Consider the following 26428-nt stretch of genomic DNA (forward strand, 5'->3'; position numbering starts at 1 on the left):
GCCAAGTGAGTTGGGAATGGATGGTACCAAAGGAGCAAGAAATTCATCTGATGCTGCATCTACTGCTGGCAAACATCCAGCAGTGAGCTTCTGCCCAGCTCAGACCCACCAAAGCTGCCAGTTGATCCAGGCATGAGGAGGTAAGGAAACCTGACCTGATTATTTCATAGAACCCCAGCCTGGTTTGGGTTGGAAGGGACCTTAAAGCTCATCCAGCTCCAACCCCTGCCATGGGCAGGGACCCCTTCCACTGGAGCAGCTTGCTCCAAGCCCCTGTGTCCAACCTGGCCTTGAGCACTGCCAGGGATGGGGCAGCCACAGCTTCTCTGGGCACCCTGTGCCAGCGCCTCAGCACCCTCACAGGGAAGAGCTTCTGCCTAAGAGCTCATCTCAGTCTCCCCTCAGGCAGGTTAAAGCCATTCCCCTTGGCCTGTCCCTACAGGCCCTTGTCCAAAGCCCCTCTCCAAGTTTCCTGTAGGCCAGTCTTTGGTACAGGAGTATTGTACCCGTTTTCTCCTGAGTCTTTAGCATCTCCCACAGCGTGGTCCTGCTTCCGCTGAAGCTGTCAGCCAGGATCAGCTTCTCACCCAGATATGACTAAGCCCTTTCAGAGCCAGAAACACTCAAGATTTCTTGCTTAATTGCTAAACCAGCTCAGTTTGAGTGTGCAGAACATAACCAAGAGAGGAACTGACACACCTACCTGGTTCCTGCTCAGCCTGATGACTTGCCTTAATGGATGGCTCACGTTGGTTGATGATTTCCACCAAGCAGCAAGGCTACTGTGCCCCTTGCCTGTAGCAGGGGAGGCAAGGGGCCACGTTCCTTGCAGCCCTCTCCAGGTGACTCCAACCACCCGCACTTTAGCTGATACCATCTTAAACCAATAACATACCTGCTGCAAACCAGCAAGTGTAACCTCCAAAGCTCCAGGTTTAGCTGCAATGTGGCTCATGTCCTCCCCATACCCTGTGCCCCCAAGGATTAAGGGCTGCATCTTTACCAAAAAGGTTCTTAGCCCCTCAAGTTGAGCAAATCAATCAGTTCAGAACAGGTTTTGATCACTCCGGTCACACACATGTGAGGATGGAGCAGAGCCAAGAAATGAGGGTGGCTGATCCCTGCTGCACAGTGTGAGCCAACACCCCACACACACATACCCCCCCACCCAGTGATTTTATTGGAGCCTCATCAGATTTCCTGGTGACTCACACTTCGCCAGTGACTGGGACGAAGGGCATGGCGGTACCAACAAGCACCATGTCCTATACCCCCGTAAGTCATCCCTTTGCACCTCCCGCCACCCAGAGCTCTCCCCTCTGTGTTGAGGCTCTGCAGCCTATGGCTGGCCCTCTCAAAGCAGCAAACACGGCAGCTTCTCTTCTCCCCAGTGGCCCAGGGTACCTTGGCCAGGCACCCACCATCTCCCTGCCAGGCCCATGCTGCTGGGCATGGTGTCACCCCATTGCACCCCTCCAGCAGCCAGCACCCATAAGGCCAGTCCACGCATCCTGCAGATCGTGTTTTCCTCACTTTCTTTATGGTTCCTTTGGCTTCTTGCACCCCACTCATCTCCATGCCTGGAATTACCTCCTTTAATTTCCCCACAGGGCCTCATTTTGTCCAGCCTTGCATTGGCAGCTTCTGCCTCCATGCACATCCTCTTTGTGTTGCACCCTCTTGTCTCCCTGTACCCCACGTTGCACTGCATCTCCCTCTGAGGCTTACACCCTCACCCACTACTTGCCTCTCCTCTCTGCACCCTCTTTCCAGTTGCATCTCACCTTGCCTGAGCACTCTCCCGTTTCTCTGCTCCCCTTTGTGCTGTACCCCCTTTGCAGGAGCACCCACCTTGTGTTGTACCCTCCTCCCCTCCTTGCATCACATCCTCCTCCCATTAGTACCCACCGCTCGGTGTTCCCATTCTGTGCTCCAGCCCCACTTTGCAGTTGCACCTCTCTTTGCTCTGCACCCCATCTTCCACAGGAACCCCTACTCACCACTTTGTACCCCACCTTGTATCAGGACCTCAAGGTCCCACTCCTCTCCCTGTTCCTCTGCAGGATAGAGCACCCCACCATCTGCCTTGCTCTCCACTTTACATCACATTCAATCCACCGCACCCCTCTTGTATCAGCATCTCAAGGTCCCGCATGCCCCATGCCTACCCCTCCGTTCCTCTGCAGGACACCTGGCTTTCTAGAGCAGCCCATCTCCTCCCTTGCATCCCCTTTGCATTGCACTCTCCCTCCGTTGCACCCCTCTTGTGCCAGCACCCCCAAGTCCAGCAGCCCCCGTTCCCATGCAGGGCACCCGGCTTTGTAGAGCACCCCATCTCCTCCCTTGCATCGCCTTCCCGTTCCTCCGTTACAGAGCACCCCCTCCACCGCACCCCTCTTGCACCAAGCCCCGCGCCTGCTCCCCTCACCCCGCAGAACCCCCCCCATCCATCCCGCTCTCCCCGCCCCGCCGCAGGCGCTGCGCCCGCCCCCCGCCGCCGGTGGGATGTGCCCAGCGCCGCGGCCGCCCCAGCTCGCTCCGGCGCTCGGCGGGGCGGCTCCAGCCCCAGCCGCTGGCGGGCCCAGCGCCCCGCCGTCCCCCGCGCCCCCCGCGCCCGCCGCCATGGGCGCCGCGGCCCTGCGCGCCCTGCCCTGGGCCCTGCTGCTGCTGGGGCCGCTGCTGCCCGGCCAGGGCTTGCAGGCCAACTCCGAGCCCCCGCAGCGGCACCCGGCCCCTCTGCCCGCGGGCGAGAGCGGCGGCTTCACCACGGCGCCGCCCGGCTCCGCGCAGGAGATCATGCCGCTGCACCGGCAGCCCGCCAACGCCTCGGCAGAGGAGCACGCCAAGCCCCGCAAAGCCTTCCCTGTCCTGGGCATCGACTACACCCACGTCCGCATCCCCTTCGAGATCTCCCTCTGGATCCTCCTGGCCTGCCTCATGAAGCTGGGTAGGTTGGAAAGGCGCCGGGGAGGGAGCCTCCAGCACCCCAGGAGCGGGCACCCTGAGCATCCCTTGGAGCATCCCAGGGTGGGACCCCCCAGGCATCCTAAGGAGGGCTCCACTAGAGCATCCCAGGGTGGGACCCCCCAGGCATCCTAAGGAGGGCTCCACTGGAGCATCCCAGGGTGGCAGACACTGGCTGAGCAGCACAGACACCGCAGGGTGGGACTGCCAGAGCGTGCCAGGGAGGAACCTGCCGGAGCATCCCCTGCATCCCCCCCAGGCAGCCTGAGGCAGTGGTGGGCACTGCTCTCCCCACGACCTTGCGTCTGTCAAGGCCTGGTAGACAGGGCAGCAGCATCCCGGCCTTGCTCAACACAGCCTTCTGCATTTCACCGGCTGGGAACAGGGCTGGAGATGCTCCCCAACCCTTGAGCATTCCCCTGCTCGGTTTCCTATCCTCCCTTCGGCACTCTGGAGGAAGCATCCGATTCGTTTCCTGCCTTTCTCAGCCACAGATGCATTTTGTAACCTTGGAGAAGTCACTTCAAAACCTCCCGGTGCTTCAACCTCTCTTTCCTCCCCCTCTGTAGCAAAGCAGGAGGGCAGCTGCCCCTGCTGCAGAGCATCCAGAGGATTCCTGCCTTAAAGCTGAGTAGCATCAGGGGCCAGAGGGCTGGAAAAGTCACCCTCTGCAGTCCCCCTCTCTGGGCAAGCATCCGGCTGCCGGGGTGGGGGTTGTTGACAAACTGTTTTCCAAACTTGTGCAGCTGAATCGATAGCAACAGAAATATCCCGAAGTGATGTAACTTTGGGATACAGCTCAAATCTCAGCCGGGAGGCTGGGCTGGCCCCGCTCCCATCAGTGGTCATACAAAGCCAGGATAGGTGAAGCGTTTGCCTGTTCTGCCATAGTGCGGTGCTGGGAGGGAAGGCAGCTCTGCCTTCATTTTGCCTCTCAATCACCACCAGCGATCTAAGAATGCTACGGGCAGCTCTGCCCCTTGAAATCTTGCTTTGGGAGCTCTTCAGAAGCTGGTGCTTGTTGGAAACCGTGCCCTGGCCTGTCCTGGAGGGGTACGAGAGACCCCCAGGAGCTTATTTCTCCTTGCTCAGCTTTGCCTCATCCCCTTCCCAGCCCCCTGGGGATGCGGAGGCAGCAAAGCTGTTTCCACATCCCTCCTCGATGGTTTATTTACATGCAGGAGTGCAAACAGTTCAGACCCGGCGGCTTCCTGCCTGTCTGGGAGACAAGGCAGGGGCAGATCCAGATGGGATCCGTGGGGTTTCTCCCTTCCCAGCTTTGCCTAGGACGATTTAAGGTGCATTTAACTGGAAGGTGCCTTGCGGGAAACGCAGCCGCCGAATCAATCTGCTTTCCAAGGGCTCTCCCAGCGCGGATCAAGCGACCTCTGGTAGCTGCTCGGAGCTATTGCACTGCGCTTGCAGTCCTGCCTCGCAGAGCGGGGAGTGATGAAAGCAGAAGTATCAGTGCGGAAGCTGGTGGAGAAAGGAGGGGCCAGCAGCGCTGACCTGCGCCCTGCTCCAGGAACCGCGGCTGGAAAGCGCCAGAATGGGCAGCAGAAAGCGGCCCCGCGGGGCGCGGGTGGGGGTGGGACACGGGGGACATCGCCGCCCGCTGCCTGTCCCCCTCCTGTGGGGACCCTCCGTCACTGGGGGTGCGTGAAGCTGCTTCTCGGCTGGAGTTAGGGCTCGGGTGCGCTGCAGAAATTATTTCTGGCGCTGGGCTGAGCCCCACTGGTTCTTCCGTGCTATGAGCATTACGCAAGGCTGGGAATGAGGGGGTATATTTTAGGAGGAGCTGCCTTGCAGGCTTGGCAAGGGGCCTTTGGGGATGGCAGGTGCTCTGCAGCACTCCAGGGATGTGGATTATGCCACAATCCGTACCCTGGGTTGCCTGCCGCTTTCACAATGGCTTCAGCAGCGGTCCTGGAGCATCCTTCTGCTTGGCCTCCTCTCCAGGGTTCTGAAGGGAAGAGCGTTGCTTGTTCACCTTGTCTTGGTGTGGGGCTCCCAAGCTGGTGGTGCCGCTGAACTGTCAGCTTCGCTCTGCTTGTGCTGCTCACTGTCTAAATACTGGCTCCATCAGTGCCACTGTGGATCAGAGGATGTTGTTTGAGAGCAGCAGAATAGCCTTTTTTCCACCCAGGGATAGCTCTTGTGCCTGTGCAGTACCAGCTGTGAGGGCAGGATGAGACGCACAAGTCTCCAGGCTCCCTAAACCAGGCAGGATTTGGAGAACCCAGTTGTCATTTAGAGAGGAAGGGGGATGGTGAGCAGAGCAGTGCTTCCTCTCCCCCCTGTCCTGTTAATGTGTATCCATTGATGCAAAGGAGGAACCGCTTTACTCCAAGAGGGGCAAGTGTGGAGCATGGGCTGTGCATGACAGCTTGCCACCTGCCCCAGCTTCTCCACAACCTCCAGACACCCCTTTACCAGGTTAGTGCTGGTCATTGAGTCTCATGTTGCTGCAAAAGTGAATCTTCACCCTGGTGAATGGCTTTGGGGTGTCACCCACACACTGCACATAGTGCGGGGTGACTACTTGGAGCCCAGAAGCCTTTACAGGGCTCTCCTCTAGGCTAGGAGATACAGCCTGACCCTTGTCCTGTTGCTCAGTTTCCCCTCATCACTCTCAACACTTTAGGCAGTCCCTTCCTGAGGATTTATCCTGTCTCCAGCAGCCCTGACTGTGAGTTAGGTTGGGGAATCAAAGGTGTGAGTGGAGCCCTTCCCTTCTTGACACAGTCTTTGTTGATTCCTGGAGGATTCACACGTGAGAGGGGCTGGCTTCCTGGAACAGTGGGACTGGTTACCCCCGTGTGTCCTACAGGCATGGGCTCTTTCTGCTTTGCTAATCCCAGCTGAGAAGGGGAATGCTGGTGCTGGCTGCTTCACTTCATACTCACACGGTATTTTAAGACTGTAGGAGAAGAGGGGGTGAGGGATAGCTACAACCGTGCCTTTACAAGGCCATGTGCAGACCACATCTGGTGGTGGCTTGACTTGGCCAGCAAAAGTGGAGAAGCCTTCCCGGCTGAGGGTTGCAACCGGACATTATCAACCTGTTGCATCGCTGCACAAGGTCAGAAAACATAGACCATAAACCATCCGGGCCAGAAGCCCTCTGTGCCTGTCTGCAAGGGGTTGCAAGGATATTGCAAGGGTTTCCTTCCCTCTGTGCCCAAGGAGTGGTAGGAAAGGGCCATGGCACAAGAACCTGGTTTCCTGGCACTGAGGAGACGACCTGGCTCCAGGAGATGTTTAGGGGAATTCAGATCTTTCTGTTTCAGGGGGAAGGGAAGGAGTGAGTCAGGAATGTAAATAACAGATTGTGGTTAGCACGCCTTTGGCTGTGGCCTGCTGGTCAGAGCACCAGCTCTTGGAGAAGAATTGGGGTTACCTGTGTCTCCCAGGGACATCTTCCAAAGCCGCAAAGCATAGCAGTCATATTTCCATAGTGCATTAGGAGCTGCCTTCCTATTGTCTGTCTGCACCAATTGACTCTTCAGCCTCTTCCCAAGCACCCCTGGAGCATCCTGGCCATTCCACTTTGCTGCTCAAGTGTGTAGTGAAATGTGATGGCTTGGCCTTGAATGGACACCACATGCTGACCAAGCCGCTCTGTCCTTTCCCTCCTGGCAGGAGAGGATGGGGAGAAAATGAGATGGAAGAAACTCTTAAAGGCAGATAAATAAGGAGAAAGGGAAGGCCATACATGGAAGCAAAGGAAAACACAGAAGATTCATTCTCTACTTCCCATCAGCAGGCCATGTCCAGCCACTTCCCAGGAAGCAGCAGTGGTTGCTCTGAAAGACAAGCATAATAAGGAATGTCCCCAGTCCTTCTTTCTCTTTACTTCTATTGCTGAGCAGATCTCCTGTGGTGTGCAATGTCCCTTTGGTCAGTTGGGGTCTGCTGTCCTGGCTGTGTCCCCTCCCAAGATCTTGACCAGCTCCAGCCCCGTTCTAAGGAGGAATGTCGGAGACAGCCTTGCTGCTGTGGAGTGCTGCTCAGCAGTGGCCAAATCAGTGTTCTCTTCCTGGCCACCAACACCCAACACCGTGGGGAAAACTAATACATAGAGGACAGCTGTGGAGAAAATGAACTCCATCTCATCCCAGTACATGAGGACTTGATGTCCCATGTGCTCATGCTGGCTGTTACTGCAGAGGGTCCCTAGGAGGCACTGCCTTAGAGCTGAGCTCTTACCCTACTTTTGCTCACTGATGTGCACTAGACGTGAGCTTGCTGCCTGATGCAGTGCTCCTCTTGGGCTTGGAGCCTGTAGCAAGAACTGAGTCATTGCTGTCTCTCCCCCCTTCACAGCACTCAGCGTGTGTCTGGGTCAGGCTGTTGTCAGGGATGTTTCCTCTCCTTCCCTCCCTCCCAACCAGCACCAAACTGATACTTGAGAGGCTGGGCTGAGTGAGCAGAAAGGGGGCCCAGAGCTGCAGGGAGCTCTGTGGTATGTGGGGATGTGTTGCTGCTTTGGGGGTGTTTGGTGACAGACCTCAGGCATGGGGCATCCTGGCATCAGGCTCTGGCACTGGCAGTTGCTTTTGGCCTCACCAACTGTCCCCAGTGCTGCTCTCTGAGGAGGAAGAAGATGAAGGAAGTTCCCAGGGCCTGTGGGCTGGTGATAGGAACTGGGAAAAGAAGAGCGAAACATGATGGGTACAAGTGGGGTTGTGGAGCCTCATGGAGGAGCAGGGACGATTTCAAGCTAGAGAAATGTCTAGAGGCTGGCAGTGAGATTTGGCTGCTAAAACTCTCGAGTGCTTTCCAGATGCTTTTAGCAGCCCACATCCCTGAAACCCTGGATTTTGGAAGGGCCAACCCATAGGTCTCACAGGGACCTGTCAGTTAATGGTCTCGAGGGCTGGTTTGGCCGGGGGGGGTGATAAGCAGGGCAGGAAACATGGCACAGGATGTAGGAATTGGATCTGGGAGACCAGATGTGGAGCAGAGCCACTGGTGTGGGGTGTGGGGACGTGGCTGCTGGTGCCACCTTCAAGGGTGGGGAAGGGGACAGCAGAGAAACTTCCCAAGATGTGCACTGGCCCAGCGCTGTCCTCGTGGTGGAATTGTGTGTCTGATGGATGGGATGAGCGCGCTGAGGGTTCTCTTCTGCCACCACAAGATTGGCTTCTTCTGGGCTGTGCTGGGGATGGCCGTCAGCAAAGCCTGGCTGGTGGGAAGGGCTGGAGGTGTCAGGGTTGTTTCAGCTGGATCCATGGGACTGGTTGATGTGGGGAATGTTTGTTTTAAAGCCATGGCTGATTTCACGTGTGGGTGCAGATACCAAGGTGCTGTGCGGTGAGATCACCCCACATGCTGCCTGGTTTGTATTGGTGAGCTTGTGCTTGTTCTGCAGGGAATTGGGGCTCGATGAATAGATGTTAGGAAAGGATTTTGAAATACCCATGCAGCTGGTGCTACAGAAGTGTAAATTGTGATGATAATGAAGTTAAACAGCCTCTTCTAATGCAGACTTGTTGCATTCCCACTTCCTTATTGGAGAATGATCCAAACACATGCTGTGGTTTCCCTTTCTTTCTGCTTTGCCATCTCAGAAAGAACAGCCATGGCATGTTTTTCCCCTTCCCTGCTCTGCCCATTGTTGATGCCTGGGCAAAAACCCTCCAAACTGTTCCCTCTATGGATCTGAGAAAGCCATTACATTAATTAGGGCTGGAAGAGTGAAAGATTCCTGCTGTGAAGTACCGGATGGCAATGGAGTGGGAAAAGCTGAAGACGTCTGTAATCACTGCTGCAACCTCCCCAGTGAGCCCTAGTGTCCATTAAAGGATGATTACACTGGGTTTCAGCCCTGGCTTTGCACCCCACAGGGACCCTCATGCCTGCAGTGATGCCTGGATCTGCTTTCTGTACCTTGAGGCCACTCAGGAGCTGAAGCTGTTGTTTCATCCCGTTTATTAAGGAAGGCTTGGAACACCCAGTGTAGAGGTGGAATGTGGGTGCTGGCTTGCAGGTCCTGCAATGGCAAGAGCCCACATGGGTGCTGGTCTGGCTTTCAGGGAGATTCTGTGAAGTTCTCCCTCCCCTGAGTCCTCCAACAGAGCTGGGCTGGTTTGTGGGGTAGGAGCAGAGGACACCACTATTTGGCTCATGTCCTCCATCCGGCATTGCCCAGGCACCCAGCCACGGCTTATCCATGATAGCCAGAGGTGCTGGAGCTCCCTTGGGAATAAGTGGGGTGGAGAACCAGTCTGCCAGTCTTTTGTCTGTAATTAGTGTGGCTAAATAGGGATTGAGACTCACACATGGGAGAAGGGAAAGCTGCACAGGGGTGGAGGGAAGGGGAGAGGGTGGTTCTATGAGTGACAAACCTGTGGCACCAAGGGACTGGAGCCCTTCTGCAGACATGACAGGCATCTCCTGTATAAACCAGACGCTCTTTAGGCTTCTGTCGTGGTTTAAACCCAACCACACAGCTCGTTCACTCACTCCTCCCCTTCTTTTCTCCCTCTTTCTTTCCTCCCCGACCCTCCCTGCTCCCGGAGGGATGGGGAGGAGAGTTGAGAGAGTGTAACTCCCACGGGTTGAGATAAGAACAGTTCAGTAACTAAGGTATAACACAAATCACTGCTGCTACTACCAATAATAATAATGATAAAGGAAATAACAAGAGGAAAGAATACAACACCTCAACACCAGCTGACCGATAACTCGCCCCACTCCCCCCAGCCGAGTACCGACCGATACCTCCTCCAACCCTTCAATCCCAGCCCTTCCGGGTAACTCCCAGTTACATCCTGGGCATGATGTGCTGTGGTATGGAATACCTCTTTGGCTAGCTTAGGTCAGGTGTCCTGTCTCTGCTTCCTCCTGGCCTCCCCTCCTTCCCAGCAGAGCATGAGGCTCACAAAGCCCTTGGCCAGAACAAACATTACTGAGCAACAATTAAAACCAATCGGTGTTATCAGCTCTCTGCCCAGGCTGGAAGTCAAAACCCAGAGCTTGCACCAGCTACTAAGAGGGAGGAAGACGGCTCCTGGTAAACCCAGGACAGTATCCATCCCTTATTCCGTACCATTCACGTCATGCTCAGATCCCACATTTTCAATATACCATCTCTCTTACATATATATATATATATATATACACATCCACATACACGCACAGACAAAGAAAAAGAAATCATTTCTTAGTGCATGGACCAATCCCTATAATGCTGTCGAGTCCATTCGGTCCATGATGTCAGGTTCCATCCCTTGTAACAGTCTTTCAGGGCAGGAAAGGCTGTGTACAGTGTTGGATCGTTGCCTGCTGATGCTGATTGTTCCTTCACTGCAGAACTTGTCTGGTTCTATCAGAATTCATTCTCTGTTGGGATGATGGTTGGAGGGAAGTCAGGGCCAGTCGCAGGTGACCCGAAGACATCTAGTTGATGGGCTATAAAAGTATTACACAGCAGGCAACAGCATACAGTTAAGTTCATTGGCTGTTTTCCTCTAAAATCAAATCCCCTTGAGGTATACATCGGACTTCCCCATCTTCCCGCATTACCCACCAAGTATATCTGGGTCCCTGAGCAAATGCAATCCCACGAGTGGGTTTGCCTTTACCTGGAGCAGGAATAACCCAGACTGTCTTCCCCAGCAAATTCTTCATGTGCACCACAGGAACTTTGTCCCCCGCTACAATATGTAAAAGTTCTGACTGGGCTGGGCCAGCTCTGTTGGCCGATCCTCTGGTGTTGACCAACCAGTTGGCCTTTGGTAAGTGTGTATCCCAATGCTTGAAAGTTCCCCCCCCCATTGCTCTTAGTGTGGTTTTTAACAGCCCATTGTACCTTTCGATTTTCCCAGAGGCTGGTGCGTGGTATGGGATGTGATATACCCACTCAATGCCATGCTCTTTGGCCCAAGTGTCTATAAGGTATTCCGGAAATGAGTCCCATTGTCTGACTCAATTCTCTCTGGGGTGCCGTGTCGCCACAAAATCTGTTTCTTAAGGCCCAGGATAGTGTTCCGGGCAGTGGCGTGGGGCACGGCGTATGTTTCCAGCCATCCGGTGGTTGCTTCCACCATAGTAAGCACATGGCGCTTGCCTTGGCGGGTTGGTGGGAGTGTGATATAGTCAATCTGCCAGGCCTCCCCATATTTGTACTTCAGCCATCGTCCTCCACACCAAAGAGGTGTGGCTTGTTTAATTGCAGCACATGTTTCACAGTCATGAATAACCTGGGCAATAGCGTCCATTGTTAAGTCCACCCCTCGGTCACAGGCCCATCTGTATGTTGCATCTCTGCCCGTATGGCCTGAGGTGTCATGGGCCCACCGGGCCAAAAATAATTCACCTTTATGTTGCCAGTCTAAGTCCATCTGAGCCACTTCAATCTTAGCAGCTTTATCCACTCGTTGGTTGTTCTGGTGTTCCTCAGTGGCCCCACTCTTGGGTACATGTACATCTACATGGCGTACCTTCACCACCAGGTTCTGCACCCAGGCAGCGATACCTTGCCACAGTGCAGCAGCCCAGATGGATTTACCTCTGCGTTGCGAGTTGCTTTGCTTCCATTGCTGCAACCACCCCCACAGGGCATTTGCCACCATCCATGAGTCAGTGTAGAGATAAAGTACTGGCCAGTTCTCTCATTCAGCAATGTCCAGGGCCAGCTGGATGGCTTTCACCTTAGCAAACTGACTCGATTCACCCTCTCCTCCAGCAGTTTCTGCAACTTGTCATTGAGGACTCCATATGGCTGCCTTCCATCTCTGATGCTTCCAAAGAACTGGAGGGGCCCAGTGGACTAAATACTGGCTCATACTGTCCCACACACTGCCAGTCATGACTGTCCAGCCCTGGGGAAAATCTCTTGGTCCTCCCATATTGTCGTCTAACCCCAGACAAGAAACAAACCTGACTCTGCTTGACTTCCGAGATCAGACAAAATGGCTGTGGGTAGAACACCCTCTGTGTGTGTGCCAACATGCTGATCCCCATCACAATCAGCAGGCAGGTCCCAAGGGTACCCAAAGGCCATTCAAACCTGTCAGAACTCTCCAATGATGCTGCTGTACTTGTCCCTGGGGCTGGTGCAGCTGCTGTGCTTGCCGGTTCTCCCACCACCAGCTTCTCTTTCCCTGGGTGCAGATCTTCCTGCTCTGCCTTGCTGGGAAATGCTGCCTGGGCTCCTGCGTCCTCCTGGGGCTGGGTGGGCGGCTTCCGGGGGACGCTCTCGGCCACCGCGAGGCTGGGCTCAGCTGTGGGGCTCGGCTGCTCCTCCGCGTCCTCCCGCTGCTCGGCAGCCGCCTTCCTCCCAGCCTCGGCTCCCCGCAGCCTCACGAAGACAGAGGCAAGGACAAGGGCCAGGGTGGTGAAGAGCAGCGGGACGGCCAGGTACAAGTCCACGGCCACGTCCATCCCGCCCTGCTGCCGGAGCCCACCCGTATTACAAGTCATTGCCATAAAGTACAGTGAGACAAGAACCTTAGCCCAGGCCCCACACTTGATAAACACTATCACAGCAAATACTGGCTCTAAGTAATGTACAGCATTCTGAAACTGTGAGAGCAAGAGAAACAACTTTGAGAGCCATAAATCAGCATTGTGACGACTATTAATCCAATCATCTCTGTCGTTGTCTCAACCCTTCGTGCCCCACATTGGGTGCCAAAGAACTGTCGTGGTTTAAACCCAACCACAAACCTCGTTCACTCACTCCCCCCGCTTCTTTTCTCCCTCTTTCTTTCCTTCCCATCCCACCCCCCCTGACCCTTCCCACTCCCAGAGGGATGGGGAGGAGAATTGAGAGAATGCAACTCCCACGGGTTGAGATAAGAACAGTTCAGTAACTAAGGTATAACACAAATCACTGCTGCTACCACCAATAATAACAATGATAAAGGAAATAACAAGAGGAAAGAATACAACACCTCAACACCAGCTGACCGATAACTCGCGCCACTCCCCCCAGCCGAGTACCGACTGATACCTCCTCCAAGCCTTCAATCCCAGCCCTTCCGGGTAACTCCCAGTTACATCCTGGGCATGACGTGCTGTGGTATGGAATACCTCTTTGGCTAGCTTAGGTCAGGTGTCCTGTCTCTGCTTCCTCCCGGCCTCCCCTCCTTCCCAGCAGAGCATGAGGCTCACAAAGCCCTTGGCCAGAATAAACATTACTGAGCAACAATTAAAACCAATCGGTGTTATCAGCTCTCTGCCCAGGCTGGAAGTCAAAATCCAGAGCTTGCACCAGCTACTAAGAGGGAGGAAGACGGCTCCTGGTAAACCCAGGACAGCTTCCAAAAGAGTATTTCATTCACGTAATCCCTTCCGTTTTCTGTCTTGCAAGTGCTGGGATTTGGCTGTACACTGCAAAGATGATGGGGCTGTAGGAGTCATGCAGGAGTGAGGTCTTTACTAGAGCAGCATTTGAGTTGTGGGTATGAGAAGGAAACTTTAAGCAATAATTAGGATGAGTTACTGCAGCTGCCTTGTAAACATTTGATTTTCTTCATTATTTCTCTTGTTTGGCTCCCCAAGGCTTCATTTGTTCAAATAAAAGCTGAAATCCATCCGGAATGCTCTGTAAAAATACAGATGGAGTTGGGTTACACCTCTCCCATGTGCTGGTTTCCTTGCCTTGCCTGGCTTGTCAGCAGTTTCTTCTCACCCATTGGGACTCAAAGCTGCTGGGGTAGGTTTGAGAACAGCCTCAGTGGTTTGAAATCTGGGTGGCTGCCTTCAAAGGGAAGAGGGGTTGTGGCAAGGGATGATTTGAACCAAGTGTCCATGCTTGGTCCTCTCATTTCATGGTTCAAGGCCAGGATGGACGGGGCTTGGAGCAAGCTGCTCCAGTGGAAGGTGTTCTTGACCATGGCAGGGGTTGGAGCTGGATGAGCTTTAAGGTCCTTCCAACTCAAACCTGTCTGGGATTATGTGACTCTATGAGAAAGAGGCAAGCTCTGCATTTGCCATCTCTTCTACATGGCACTTGTATGTTTTGCTTTTCTCTCTAATTTCCCAACACCCTCCAGCTGTGTGTTAATGGAGGGATGCCTATCTTGGCATGCTTTGTTCTCCTGCTCTTTTCTGGTGCAGAAGGCGTGTTTGTGCTTGGGAAGGAAGACCTGAAATGCAGAGCTCTGCAGGCGGGCGTGCACACACACGTTGCTGTGTGTTTGGCAAAAAGGTGTGATCAAAGATTGATCAGTGCTTGGAGGGGAGTGGTGAGAATAAATCTGGTGCTGTGATGCCTTTTGGTGATGGATTTGAGAGGGGCACGACCGACCAAAGGCTTGTTTGAAGCTGGGGTGATGTTTTGAGTGGAAGGTTGGAGAATGCAAAGTACTTCTTGTAATGGGAAGAGAACAAATGCGTTTCCTTGGGTTGCCCAGGAGTGACTCATAAATGTCGGAGTATCGATGCTCTTTGTCTCCAGGAAGTCACAACACATCAACCTTGAGGGACAGCTTTTAAATTCACTTGCTAGCGAGTGCTGGCAGGGAAGCCATTCCCCTCTCTTTAGCAGGGCTGCAAGACGCAAATCTGCAAGATGCAAATCTGCAGAAACAGGCTCCCTTTCCCAGTGCCTGGAATTATGCTGCAGTTTGGAGTCATGACACGCAAATTCTTACTGATGGATATGGAGAGAAGGCAGCTTCCTATCCTGCTGCTGGAGTACAAATGCCACAGGTGCAGACTTAGGCACGCACAGGCCTTTAAAGAGAGGAGTTGGTGTATCAAGCCCTGCTAGTGCCTCAGTTTCCCTTGGGAGCACTTTTCCCACTGCAGCTTTGGTCCCTGGGGGGTGCATTTTGCAAGGTACAGGCTCTTCTCTCTGTGAAGTGCTGCCGAGAGGGGAGAGCATCTGCTCCCAGGAGCACTTCTGTTTGCTTGGCTGGGTGTGAAACAGCATTGCCTGCATCCCAATTGAGAGTGGATGCTTCTCCAGCTCCTGGTCTCACCAGGGTGCCTCAGGCAGTGGGATCTCTGTGTGCTGGCAGCTCCTGCCAAGAGCTGGGGAAGAGAAGGTGACTGGGCACTCCTGTTGGCTGGGGAAGAGAAGGTGACTGGGTGCTCCTGTTGGCTGGGGAAGAGAAGGTGACTGGGCGCTCCTGTTGGCTGGGGAAGAGAAGGTGACTGGGTGCTCCTGTTGGCTCTCAACCCGGTGCTGGCGTGTGCTGCGAGTGGTGTTGCTTTGTCTGGGTTTGCAAAGCCCGGTAGTAATCAGTGCTAATTGCAATTACCTCCTCCCTCCTGGTGGAGGGGGAGCAACAGGTTCTTTCCTGAAAACCTTTTGTTTGTCCTTCCTGCCCCTGTTCCCGGTAGGAAATCTGCCCTTCCTGGGAAGGGCAATTGGCACTGCTCTGCCTGGGGAGCTTGACCCTGCTTGCCTTGGGCTGGCTCAGCTTTAACTCTTCCCGAGGCTTCAAGGGCCAGCAGGAACCGTGTGTGCTGTGCCGTGTGCTTGAGGTCAGGGAGCTGGGGAACAATAGAGCCTTACTCTGGGTGAGCAGGGACCATCTCTTCACAAGGCCTGGAGTAATTTCTACTCCGGAGCAGTTCGATATTCAATTAAACAGTGTGCAGGCTTGCTTTGCATCGTGCAGAAAGTAACTGGGAGGATCCTGTTCTAGGAGACCCCCAGCTCGAGGCAGATGTGTTGCACTGACCCCTCCTAGCCCAGCTATTCATGGCATCCAGATGAAGCAGCCTGGGAATAGTTGTGTTTAGCTCTTGGCCCCTTTCCCTTGAGCTGGAGCAGTATTTCCACTCTTTTATTAGCTCCAAATGCTCAAGTTGTCGCTGCTGTGATACTTCTGAAGGATATAAAACAGGATGAGGATGCTGTTGCGCCATAGAGAACTGAGTTTTGTGGGGTAAATGAGCTATGGCAGGAAGAACCCAGGCTTGCTAGCTTGGCTCTGGATGGGAGATGGTGGAAAAAAAAGGTTAAAATGAGCTTCTGAGCCACAGCAGCAGGACATTTGCATGGCAGTTTGTCCCTGTTCACCTCCATACCTGTGTGCCCGGTTCCTGCTGCGTGACTGCCAAAGGCTGGTAAGGATCCATATGGTCCCGCCTTAGAAAATCTGCATGTGGAGCATGCCTGAGGGCTTCCAACAGGTTTACTAATCTCAGCCTGTGGCTTGGGAGCAGCCTTGTACCGTGCCCGTTAGAGGAATGCAGTCAGCAGGGAGTGGGGTTACTGGCATCACTGCAGGTTGTTAATGGCCATGTAGTGCCAAACCCTCTATGGTCGGGCCAATCCCAGGCACAGCTACAGGGGGTTTCTTATTGCTGCCCCGGAGGAGGACATTGGGTTTGCAGCATCTCATTATGGAGCTGGAGAGAGGTGGCGGGTGGAGGGGAGCTGCTGTGCTCACCACAGCTGGATCTGCAAGGTGTTTCTTCACAATGTGATGGGACCAAACCTTGAAGCCTTCCAAGCCACCAGTGTTTGCTACAGCAGCATCTCCAGTTGGCTCCAGTTCCTCCTTACTTGATACGGTGTAGCTGTTGGATGAACCTGTATGTTTCTCAGTCTTCAATAAGTCTTCCTCAATGTCTCCTTCTCTTGCAGTGTGTCCTTGGCTTTTCTTCTGGGTTGAAGGAGAAGCATTATCTAAACATAGGGCTGGGAAGGGGGAGCTGCTGGGTTCTCCCGCCAGCTCTCGTGCCGCTCACTTGGGGACTTGGGCAAATCCATTTAATGCCTTTTGTCTCTCATTTCCTTTTACAGCTGGGAGGAAATTAATACGAGCTCTGTAAAAGACTCCCAATTGATCTGTTAATTTCTTGTGAGTGCTTTGGAGGTAAAATGAGGGTGTGTGCTTTGCTGCATTGCTTCTGTCTGCTCTTGGAATGAGAGTATTCAAGTGTTTCTACTACACCTCTGTCCATGGAGTGCCACCACAGCGTGTTACGGGAGCGTGCAGGTGCCTCCTCCTGGGAGGCTGAGTGCTGTCAGCCCAGCCTGAGCTGTTCCATGCTGCGTGCCTGGGAGAAGAAAGGGACACAGCCCCTTTGCATGGGGGAGAGCTGAGTGGGCAAACAGCTTTGTGCTGGCGGGTGAGCTGGTGCTGTGCCTGCCCTGGGCCCCAAGAAGGGCTCTCTCCTTGTTATCACTGAAGTTCTGTGGCTCTGTGTAAACAGCCTGTTTGTAAGTGCAGCTCTCTACAGGTGGCTGCCCATCCTGGCAGGCTGATAGCCGGGGTGCCTGCGGATGATTCAGAGCTCTCCTGTGCATCCTTCTCCAGCTATGCAGCACTGCCACCGAGGGCCCCCGGCCCCCGAAGCGCAGCAGCCTCCTTACCTGCCACCTTCCAGCGGGGCTCCGGGCAGAGCAAATGGGTTTTCCCTCTCTAAGGGTAGTGTTTGGCTCCTGGGGGGTGTCAGAGCTGGGCTCATCTGCATGCAGCTCGTCATTCCATCTGCTGCAGCATGCAGCAATGCCTTTGGTTGTATTCCCCAGGCTGCTTCTCTTTCTGAAACCTTTCTGCATCTCCACATCCAGCCCTACCTGAAGGGAGCAACCCCGTGGTTTCCAGATAGTGCCATCACCATCACTGGGTGACGTCGCTCATGCCCGCGAGGGGGCTGCAGTGATGGGGTGTCATGTTTGACACCCCTGCATCCCTCTGGAGCCAGGCAGTGACTGCTCTTGGCAGAGCTGGCAGCCCGTGGGGTGCAGGGGGCTGCTCCCAGGGGAAGGCAAGGTTTTGGCACAGTGGTGAGGATGAGAGGCACTTTCCTACATGATGCTGCTGCAGGCACTGAGTTACCAGAAGAGTCTTTACATTGCTCTGCCCCCCTGCTTACCTCCTCTCTGAAAGGTTCCAGGCATGGAACAGCAGGGCTGTGCACCCCAGACAGGCTATGAGCTGTCCTCTCCTTAGCCCTGGACCTTGCAGAGAGCCAGACCAGCATCACTCCTGCTTATGCCCTGTGTGCACAGGGAGCCTTTAACATCCCCCTGAGAAGGAAGGCTCTGGCTGCAGCTTATTCTCTGCTCATCCTATCCTGGGGCATGGGCTTTGCTCCCCAAAGGTCCCTAGGGGACTGTGGGAAAGGCAAGTGCCTGCCTGCTCTATCCGGCTGCCTTGGGGGTGTCTGGATTTGTCTCCCCTTCCATCAGAGGGTTTATTCAGGGCCTGCCAGTGGGAACAGGCTTCAAAATGCTGCTGCAGGAGGATGGTGCAACTGGGAAGGGATCAGACATCGCAGCCCTGCTGTAAACCCTGCCAGCTCCTGGCAGGGATACAGGGTAGGGATGCAGGGATGCTGTCTGCCCTTTGCTTGGAATGGAGGGCTCTTCCCTTATGGTGCTGCCCAGCAGGTTGCCTGCTTTTGCTGACATGGCTGCACTTCAAGAACTTGGCCAGGCTGGCTCGCAGGGGTGCTTGCCAGGTCTGCAGGGGTCAGGCCAATGCACGCTATCAGTGCTGTGGCTGAGTGGCTCAGCTGCATGCTCGTACCTGACAGTGTCTGCTGCTTGTTCTGTAGCTGTTGGGTTTTGACTCACTCGCGGGTTGGCCCCGTGCTATCAGCGTTGTTCTCCTCTGGAAAGCAGGCAGGGTGCGGGCAGGTCACTTTACCATGCATGCTTGCCTCGCCACAGGCGTTGGGGTTGAGTGTGTGAGACCGAGGAGCTGGAGGCTGTACCAGGCGGCTCTGGGTCTCCTATCGCAGGGAACTCTTCCCCTTTGCTTCTGCTTTGTTTGCAGAATGGTGGGAAGAGAGGGAAAACAAGGGCTAATTCAGTACCTGAGGTGGGACCCACTGTTTGAGCAAAGGGGGTGGTGCACCAAGGAAAACAAAGCTGTACCTTTAGCAATGGGTGTTAATGGCTATTGACTGCAGCATCCAGCTCGGCACTGAGGTCTGGTTGGGCACCAGCTGAGCCAGGCTGTGCTGGGCACTTTGCATTAGGGGGCACAGACCATGTGGCTTCATCTTCTTCCCTGCCTACATCCCCTTCCCTGCCTACATCCCTGCTCATGGGAGGCTGGGGTGCAGAAGAGGGATCCCCCAAATTAGGGCTGGATGTCTTGCTTTTCCCTTCTCTCCCTGTGCTTGTTTTGCAGCGAGGTCTGGGTGGCTGCTGGCTGCATGGCCCCTGTGTGGTATCTACATTAACTCAGTGAGTCACAAAAAGCAGTTGTAATTAATTCCCTTCCTGCTCCTTGGCTTTGCTTTGTAATTAGTGACAAGAAAATAATAAGGCTTGAATGAAGCATTTGGGTTGATCTGGAGGAAATGGTTGTGCGTAGGAGCTTGTTCTGTACCCGTCTTTGAACCAAACAACAAAACAAGTCAACTTCTAAGCAGGAAATGTCACTTTTGAGGTGGAAAATCAAAGTTATTCCCTTCTGGACATTGACGCCATCTGATGTGTCTCTAAGAGGCTGCCCCAACCAAGCCACATTGCTGACACCAGCCCAAAGAGAGCTGCAGGAGAGCACCTGGGAGACTGGGACTTGCTCCATGGTGAAGCTGAAAAGCGCTTGGCAAAGCCGAAGCTGCTGCAGGGCCTCACTCGTGCCATCCCCACCTGCCTTGGTGCTCGGTGGCAGGAGGTGATGGTGAAGCTTGTGAGATGCAGTGGATGTAATTTAAGTATCCTGGGTCTCCCACCTCCCCATGCAGGGTGATAGGAGCCTGGCCTCGCTCTATTTTCAGGTGTAAATCACCAGCTGTTTAGTTCCTCCCCTTCCCTTGAGATGTGCCCATTACATCTCTGCTGGTGCTGGGCGCACACTGCTTCCTTTCTGTGCCCTTCCCCAGGCTCCTCGCCCCTTGTCTTTGTGGGCAGGTCGATGGGTCCAGCTCCATTTTACAAGAGAGGCTGCACAGCAGGGCTGAGACACACTCCCAGCCCCCTGCCAGGGCCTTAGCATCCTCAACCCCCCCAAAGCACAGGGCGTGAAAGTCAGGCTGTGGTGGTCTCTGTGCTCTGCAGACCCCAGAGCCCATTCCCAACCCCTCTCCCTGCCTGCTGCTTCTCACTGGAGAAAGAGGAAGGGATGGAGCAGGGGAATACTTTGCAGATGACTCATCCCCATGGCTGGTGGCACCTCAGTGGCTCTGGGGCTCGTCCAGCAAAGCACTGCCGTGTTGGGGCTCCCCATGGTCCCTGTGTCCCACGGGAGCATGGAAGGTGTCCATACCCACCTGCATCCCTCACCAAGGGGGTGGCGGCTTTGCTGATGCCACAGAGCATCTCTGTACAGTCCCCGGACCCTGCCAGCCTGGTGTCCTGGAGGCTTAAAGTGGCCTTTGGAGGGGCCCTGGTGGTGCTGAGCCACGTGTGCCTCCTCCAGCCCTGCTCTCTGCAGTGTCCTTCACAAGGGCAGCCCCATTCCTGGACTCCGTGCCTTCTCCCAGGGCTTTTCCAGCGCCGCAGCACTCTCTGTACCTAAGCCATGTGGCTGCTCAGTCCCACCCTGCAGCGCAGAAGGGCACCCATGGGTGCCTGGGGCTGCACAGAGCATCACATGGAGGGCTTCCAGGGGTGGAGAAGCTCTAATCCACTTAACTGTGAATGTGCCGGGTCTCTCCAGCTGTGCCACATGCTCCTTCCCTCCTTCCTCCCCCTCGTCACCCAGCTCCAACTCAAACACTGGCTGGGTTTTCATCCCTGCTCCATCACATTCCTTTTCCTCCTGTGACAGGAGGGGGTGTTCATCCCAGCCAAATCCAACCTGCAGCTCTAAGGAGGATGTGGTGTTGATCCAAGTGATGGGCACTGGCCCTTGGTGACCCTGTAATCCCCAAGGCTGGGCCACTGCCTCATGGTTCAGGCTGCCTCCAGCAGCAAGTTATCCCCTCTGGACAGCAGTGTTTCTCAGGGCCATGGGCATTGCAGGGGCTCTCACAGTTCCAGCTCCAGCCCTGAGGAGAAGGACTTGGGGCTGTTGGTTGAGGAGAAGCTCCCCATGAGCTGGCCTTGAGCAAGGCGGCGTATGAAGGCTTTGCCTCCTTCCTTTCATTGTAAGTGTTTGATTAAACTGTTCTTTCTGTGCTGCTTTGGGAGAGGTCTTTAAAACCAGGGGAACACTGCCAGAGCTCTGACTAAGCCTGACCCTGGGTCTTGTGCCATATGGAGCTGTATTGCAGCAGCCAGTGTGATGGGGGGGAGAAGTTCTGCATGGCTGGGATGGGGAAATGCTGTGGGCTGGAGAGGGCAGAGACCTTGCAGATGCTGTAGGACACGGTGCTTGTTGGCCTTGGGGCTTTCTGTTGTAGGGTGAGGCTGGGCTGAGCAAAGGGGGATGCTCCCTGCTCCGTGTGCAGTGGGTTCCCAGCACCTTCAGAGCTGCTGTTGGGTTGAGAGCTGGAAATCTTCCTCTTCTGGCCTTCAGAGCAGCTCAGGGCATGGGGCCACTGCAGGAACATCACCACGGGCAAATGCTTGTGTGGGACCCAGCTTTTCCTGACAGCAGAATGGGGATGCAGGGCTGGGTGCCCAGCACCCTTCCCTCTGCCTCTCCTACCTCCATATCCCTTCAGGCTCTTCCTGCCCAGGCTGAGGATGAAAGCAGATCAGATACAGTGGGTTTGGAGTCATGAGGCAGCAAAGGAGCAGCTGCTGCTGGATGGAGCTTATGTAAGAGGCAGGCGCTGCATCCGAGCCGTGCTCTGGGACTGCAGTAACCCACAAACAGCTGAGGAAGGAGAAAACCGCACGCAGGTCAGAGGCTTTCCCAAGCTGTTTGCTTGGGAGTAAATGTTTACATGGCACCGCATCCGCCTTGGGAACAGCAGCCTGGCTCCCCCTTTGTAGGGAACCTTTCTGCCCTGCTGAGGATCAGCAGAGAGTGATTCCTGTGCTGAGCACGTGCATGGTGAGGACAAGGAGCCATCTTAATAGGAACTCTTAACTTCTGAATTCCGTTTTCCTTGTTTGCTCAAGCTCTCGGTGCTGGTGTTTACTCAACTGGGCTTGCTTTTAATAGTCCGGGAGGTGTGTCGTGCTGTTGATGGGGAACTGCTCCCATGGAGTTTGTTTTCCAGAGGAAGAAACTTGGGTGCCTGTGCTGGTGATCTGGGGGCTCTGGGGGCCCCTCATGGAAATGGGGTCTCATGGGACCTCTCTGCCATGAGAAACCAGCCAAAGCCCAGTGGGTGCTTCTCCCAGTTGCAGCAAGGCCCCCATGAGATTTAACCTTTAACCAAAGCAGCCAGAACAGGAGCCTGGGGGTTCTTACGGCTTAGTATTCTTAGTAAGGCTATTACCTACTCTGCTGTCATGAGACCCCCCCTGCAGTCCTGATCCAGCTCCCCCACCCCAAAGCAGGATGTTGGCCCAGCACCCGGAGCAGGATCCCAGCAGGATCCCGGCAACAGCTTGGTACCGATCAGCTTCCGAGTGCTCTAAAAATACTGAGCAGAGCAAGCAAGTAGCAAAACATGGATGAGATTCAACTAAATCAAAGGCATAATTAAAATGCAGCCCGTGTGAGTGTATTTTTAGGGCTCTACAAGAAGGTTCTAAGCCACTGAATTCACATCAGCACCCAAATGTTCCAGTGGAATGGGATCCTGGGGCCTGTGGGGAAGGAGTGAGAGCTGCTTAATCGGCACTGTTTGACTTCTAGTCATGACTGAACATACTTAGCAAGCAAGAATGGATTTGTGGGCTTCTCCCTGCTTGTGTGATTCTCAGTCTTATTGTGGCCCAGGGCTGGTGTGTGCTGGGATGGGTAATTGCCCCAGGGTGCTGGAAGGGGACACTTGTTCCTTGAGCTGTGCTTGGAACAGGGATTATCACTCCCCTCCATAGGGAGCTCCCTGCCAGGGCTGCCCTGGGGTGCTCAGTGCTTGCGTGAGCTGCTGAGGGGTCAGAGACAGGAATGATCAGGAATCATTTTCAGCCCAGGAGGTCCCTGGATGCTGGTGGCTGGACACTGGGAGAGCACTGGGAGAGAGCTTGAATGCTTCCCATCTCCCATGGGCTTCCTCACATGCCCAAACCTGAAGGCCACCAAGCAGTTTGCTCAGAGATTGGTGCTGAGCAGCTCCATACCAGCAGCAGGATGGTGGCTCATTAGGGAGCGGCGCTTAAATCTGCAGTGAATCCGTGCACAGATGGCACAGGCCGGAAGGAACAGAGGAACATGGGATGCCAAAGCAGGGTTCCTTATTTTAAACTGCTTCCCTTGCCAGGGAGCAAATGTGCCTCCCTTCAAAATAATCATTATAAAGCCTGGAAGCGGATCCAGGGAACCCAAAATCCTTCTGTGGGCACTGGCACGTTGGCTGAAGTGCTGCTTCGTGGTTGTCATCACACAGCGCGCCCAGCCCTACACGCAGATGCCCACGTTGCAGAGGGGGAGCTTGGTGGGTGGATGTTGTCCCAATGGATTGTGGTTGGCTCAGAGACCTGTGTTTGGGGTTGTGCTGTGATTCACAAAGGGGGAAATGAGTTTCCTCTCACCCTCCACCCCCAGGAGCAGCCGTGATGTGTCCTGTCCCTTCTCCATGCCTGGGAGCAGCAAGTGGCCACCTAAAACCTCCTGACATTGCAGGAGCAGCTCCAACTGCACCCTCAACCCCACCAAGCACCATCTCCCCTCCATCCCCTGCACCAGGGACACGTGGGGATGGGCACGGCTGCCTCTTGCCAGGCTGGCACGCCGGGTGCAGCAGCACTGGTGGGCAGGCTGCCGTCTGACAGGAGGGAAATGCCAGAACCCACGTTGCTGGGGATGAGGAGCTGTGATGGGCAGAGCTGGAGCCAGCGACAGCTTGTGCTGTGAGAACTGCCTGTGCTGCACACAGCTGCCAGCGGAGCCTGGAGGGGCACTGGGCATGGGTGCCACAGGGTGGCTGCTGCCTGATAAACTCTGGTACCAGGTCTCACTTTCTGGCCTGAGATTGAGCAACGCCAGGGGCTGTGGGTCTGGTGAAGCTGCAGTTTCCACTTTAGAGCATGAGGAAGAAGGGGGTTGGAAGAGGAAGCTGAGGCACACAAAGGATCCTGAAGAGCGCAGGGAGGGCTGGGACTGGTCCCTGACTCTTGCAGGGGTGTCCTCCCACAGAGAGCATCCTCCATTCATGTGACGTGTCTTGCTCTCTCCTCCTCTCCAGGCTTCCATGTGATCCCTTCAGTGTCCAGCATTGTTCCCGAGAGCTGCCTGCTCATCGTGGTGGGCCTTTTGGTCGGGGGCCTCATTAAAGGGGTGGGTGAAAAGCCCCCCATCCTCAAGTCAGACATCTTCTTCCTCTTCCTCCTCCCACCCATCATCTTGGATGCCGGCTATTTCCTCCCCTTGCGCCAATTCACCGAGAACCTGGGCACCATCCTCATCTTCGCTGTGGTGGGGACGCTCTGGAATGCCTTCTTCTTGGGTGGCTTGATGTATGCCGTGTGCCAGCTCGGTGGCCCTGGCCTCAACCACATTGGCCTCTTGGCCAACCTGCTTTTCGGCAGCATCATCTCGGCTGTGGACCCGGTGGCCGTGCTTGCTGTCTTTGAGGAGATCCACATCAACGAGCTGCTCCACATCCTGGTCTTCGGGGAGTCCCTGCTCAATGATGCCGTCACAGTGGTGAGTGAATGAGGGGCATCGGCCAAGGGGGTGGCCTTTGCTTTGGTGGAGCCTCTTTGGGTGCTGGCACCAGGGTTGGCAGCTCTCAGTCAATCCCTGTAGGCAGAGCTGTAGACTGTGTCATTCCCAGCCTCCAGGGGCCTCCTGCCAGCTGACCTGCAGCAACTCGTCTTGCTCCTAACCCTCTGCAGATGCAAAACTAAATATAGTGGCTTAAAGCACTGCAGAGGCGGGTTGAGGTGAAGCATTGCGCTTGGTGGTTTGGGTTGACCAGGAGCATGCGCTCAGCCAGCGCAGAGCAGGGCTGCTCCTGGTGCCTTGCTCTCCTGAGAATCTGTTCTCCCGCTTGGAACTGCCTCCTGCTGACGTGCTGGTGCCTGGAGAAGTGAGCAGGAGCTTGGGCTGGTGCTGGTTTGGGCAACACTGCCGCAGAGCTGCTGCTCCCTCCTGTTTCCTTCCTCGCGTGGTCTTCCTCACTGTCCTCCTGTTGCAGCACCAAGGAGGTGGGAGTGCAGGACATGGCCCAGCCATGGCAAGGGGGGAACCCCAGGGGCTGTGGCCGGGCTGGATCCCCCCCAGGTCACCCACAGCCCCAGCCTTGGAGCAGCAGCTTTGCACGGACCTTTGGAAGGTTTGGGGACCAGGCCACTGCCAAAGGACATCTGCGTGCAGGTGCTGGCTTGGCCGTTCTCCTCCTGCAGAGCTGACCTCTGCATTCACTTTTAGCCCACGGCTTTTTCCTGGCTCTTCTCCCATATCCCAGCTGTCCATTCCAGAGCCAGCTGCTGACGAGGCTCCAGCTGACGAGGAACACGCTGTCCCACCACAGGGCTTTTCCCAGACAATTCCCCCCCCCTTTTCACCAGAGGGGCTGCCTGCAGGGTCTGTGTCCCTGCTCCCATCCCTAGGGAATGCTTTTGCCTTCTGCTCTCACGTCTGTCCCTACCCATGTACCAGGACCCAGCCTTGGTAGGCAGGAGCTGGCACTTGGGCCTCGCCCTGCTTGCCAGCACTGCCATCCCTTAGGGTGCCCTAAAGCTGCATGAAGGGTTTGGGCTGTCCTCTGGGCTGAACAGGGCAGGTGTTGGCTTTGTCAAGTGTCCCCCAGCCTGGATCTGTCCTGACCTGCTCATTAAGAAACAGGAACAGGCTCTGACTGGTTCAGACTTTGACTGAAGACCCCCTGGGACAGTGGTCGGAGCTGTGTTTGGGAGCAGACCTGTCCCAGCCACTTCTCCAGTGGCACCGTGTCCTTGTGAGCCCGACAGGCCTATATATGGGCCCCGTGCAGTGTTCTCGTGCAGGTCTCCTCTGAGGTGAGGTTGTCTCTTGGCAGTGGGACCGTTTGAACCCTCATCTCCCTTCTCCTCCCCAGGTCCTCTACCACCTCTTTGAGGAGTTTGCCAACTTCGAGCAGGTGACCATCATCGACATCATCCTCGGCTTCCTCAGCTTCTTCGTGGTGTCGCTGGGCGGGGTCTTCGTGGGTGTCATTTATGGGGTGATCGCTGCCTTCACGTCCCGCTTCACCTCCCACATCCGAGTCATCGAGCCCCTCTTCGTCTTCCTCTACAGCTACATGGCCTATCTCTCTGCTGAGCTCTTCCACCTCTCTGGCATCATGGCGTGAGTTGGGCATGGGTGGGATGTGGTGCCCTCCTGTCCCCTGGACCATTTGGAGGTGGTGTAACCACAGCCCTCTGGCTGTCCCAGAATGGCCAGTACATGCCCAGTAAGGGCTAGAGGTGTGTTAGAGCTAGGATGTGCAGGGAGACACATGCGGGAAGCGACTCTCTTGAGTTGTCCTACAGATCCTGGGGTGCTGGCAGCCCAGTGCCCTTTCTCCTGGGCACACAGTGACAGGCAGGGCCTGGTGAGTGCTCAAGACAATGTGGTTTTGAGCTCCAGTGCTCACTCCTGCCCTACCAGAGGGAAGGAGA

The 26428-nt window shown here is 55.2% G+C and overlaps 1 protein-coding gene across 1 annotated transcript in view; it reads left to right on the top strand.

Moving 5' to 3' along the window:
- Positions 1-2588: 2588 nt before the first annotated feature.
- SLC9A1 (solute carrier family 9 member A1) overlaps positions 2589-26428 on the top strand; it is a 29477-nt gene continuing 5637 nt past the window's right edge. Inside the window, exons 1-3 of the mRNA XM_065698006.1 lie at positions 2589-2947; positions 24028-24488; positions 25864-26114. Of these exons, the coding sequence (XP_065554078.1) occupies positions 2623-2947; positions 24028-24488; positions 25864-26114 (1037 nt within the window). The 5' untranslated portion in view covers positions 2589-2622. The remainder of the gene's footprint in view (positions 2948-24027; positions 24489-25863; positions 26115-26428) is intronic.

Source organism: Lathamus discolor, chromosome 18, assembly GCF_037157495.1.
Source record: "Lathamus discolor isolate bLatDis1 chromosome 18, bLatDis1.hap1, whole genome shotgun sequence".
NCBI lineage: Eukaryota > Metazoa > Chordata > Aves > Psittaciformes > Psittacidae > Lathamus > Lathamus discolor.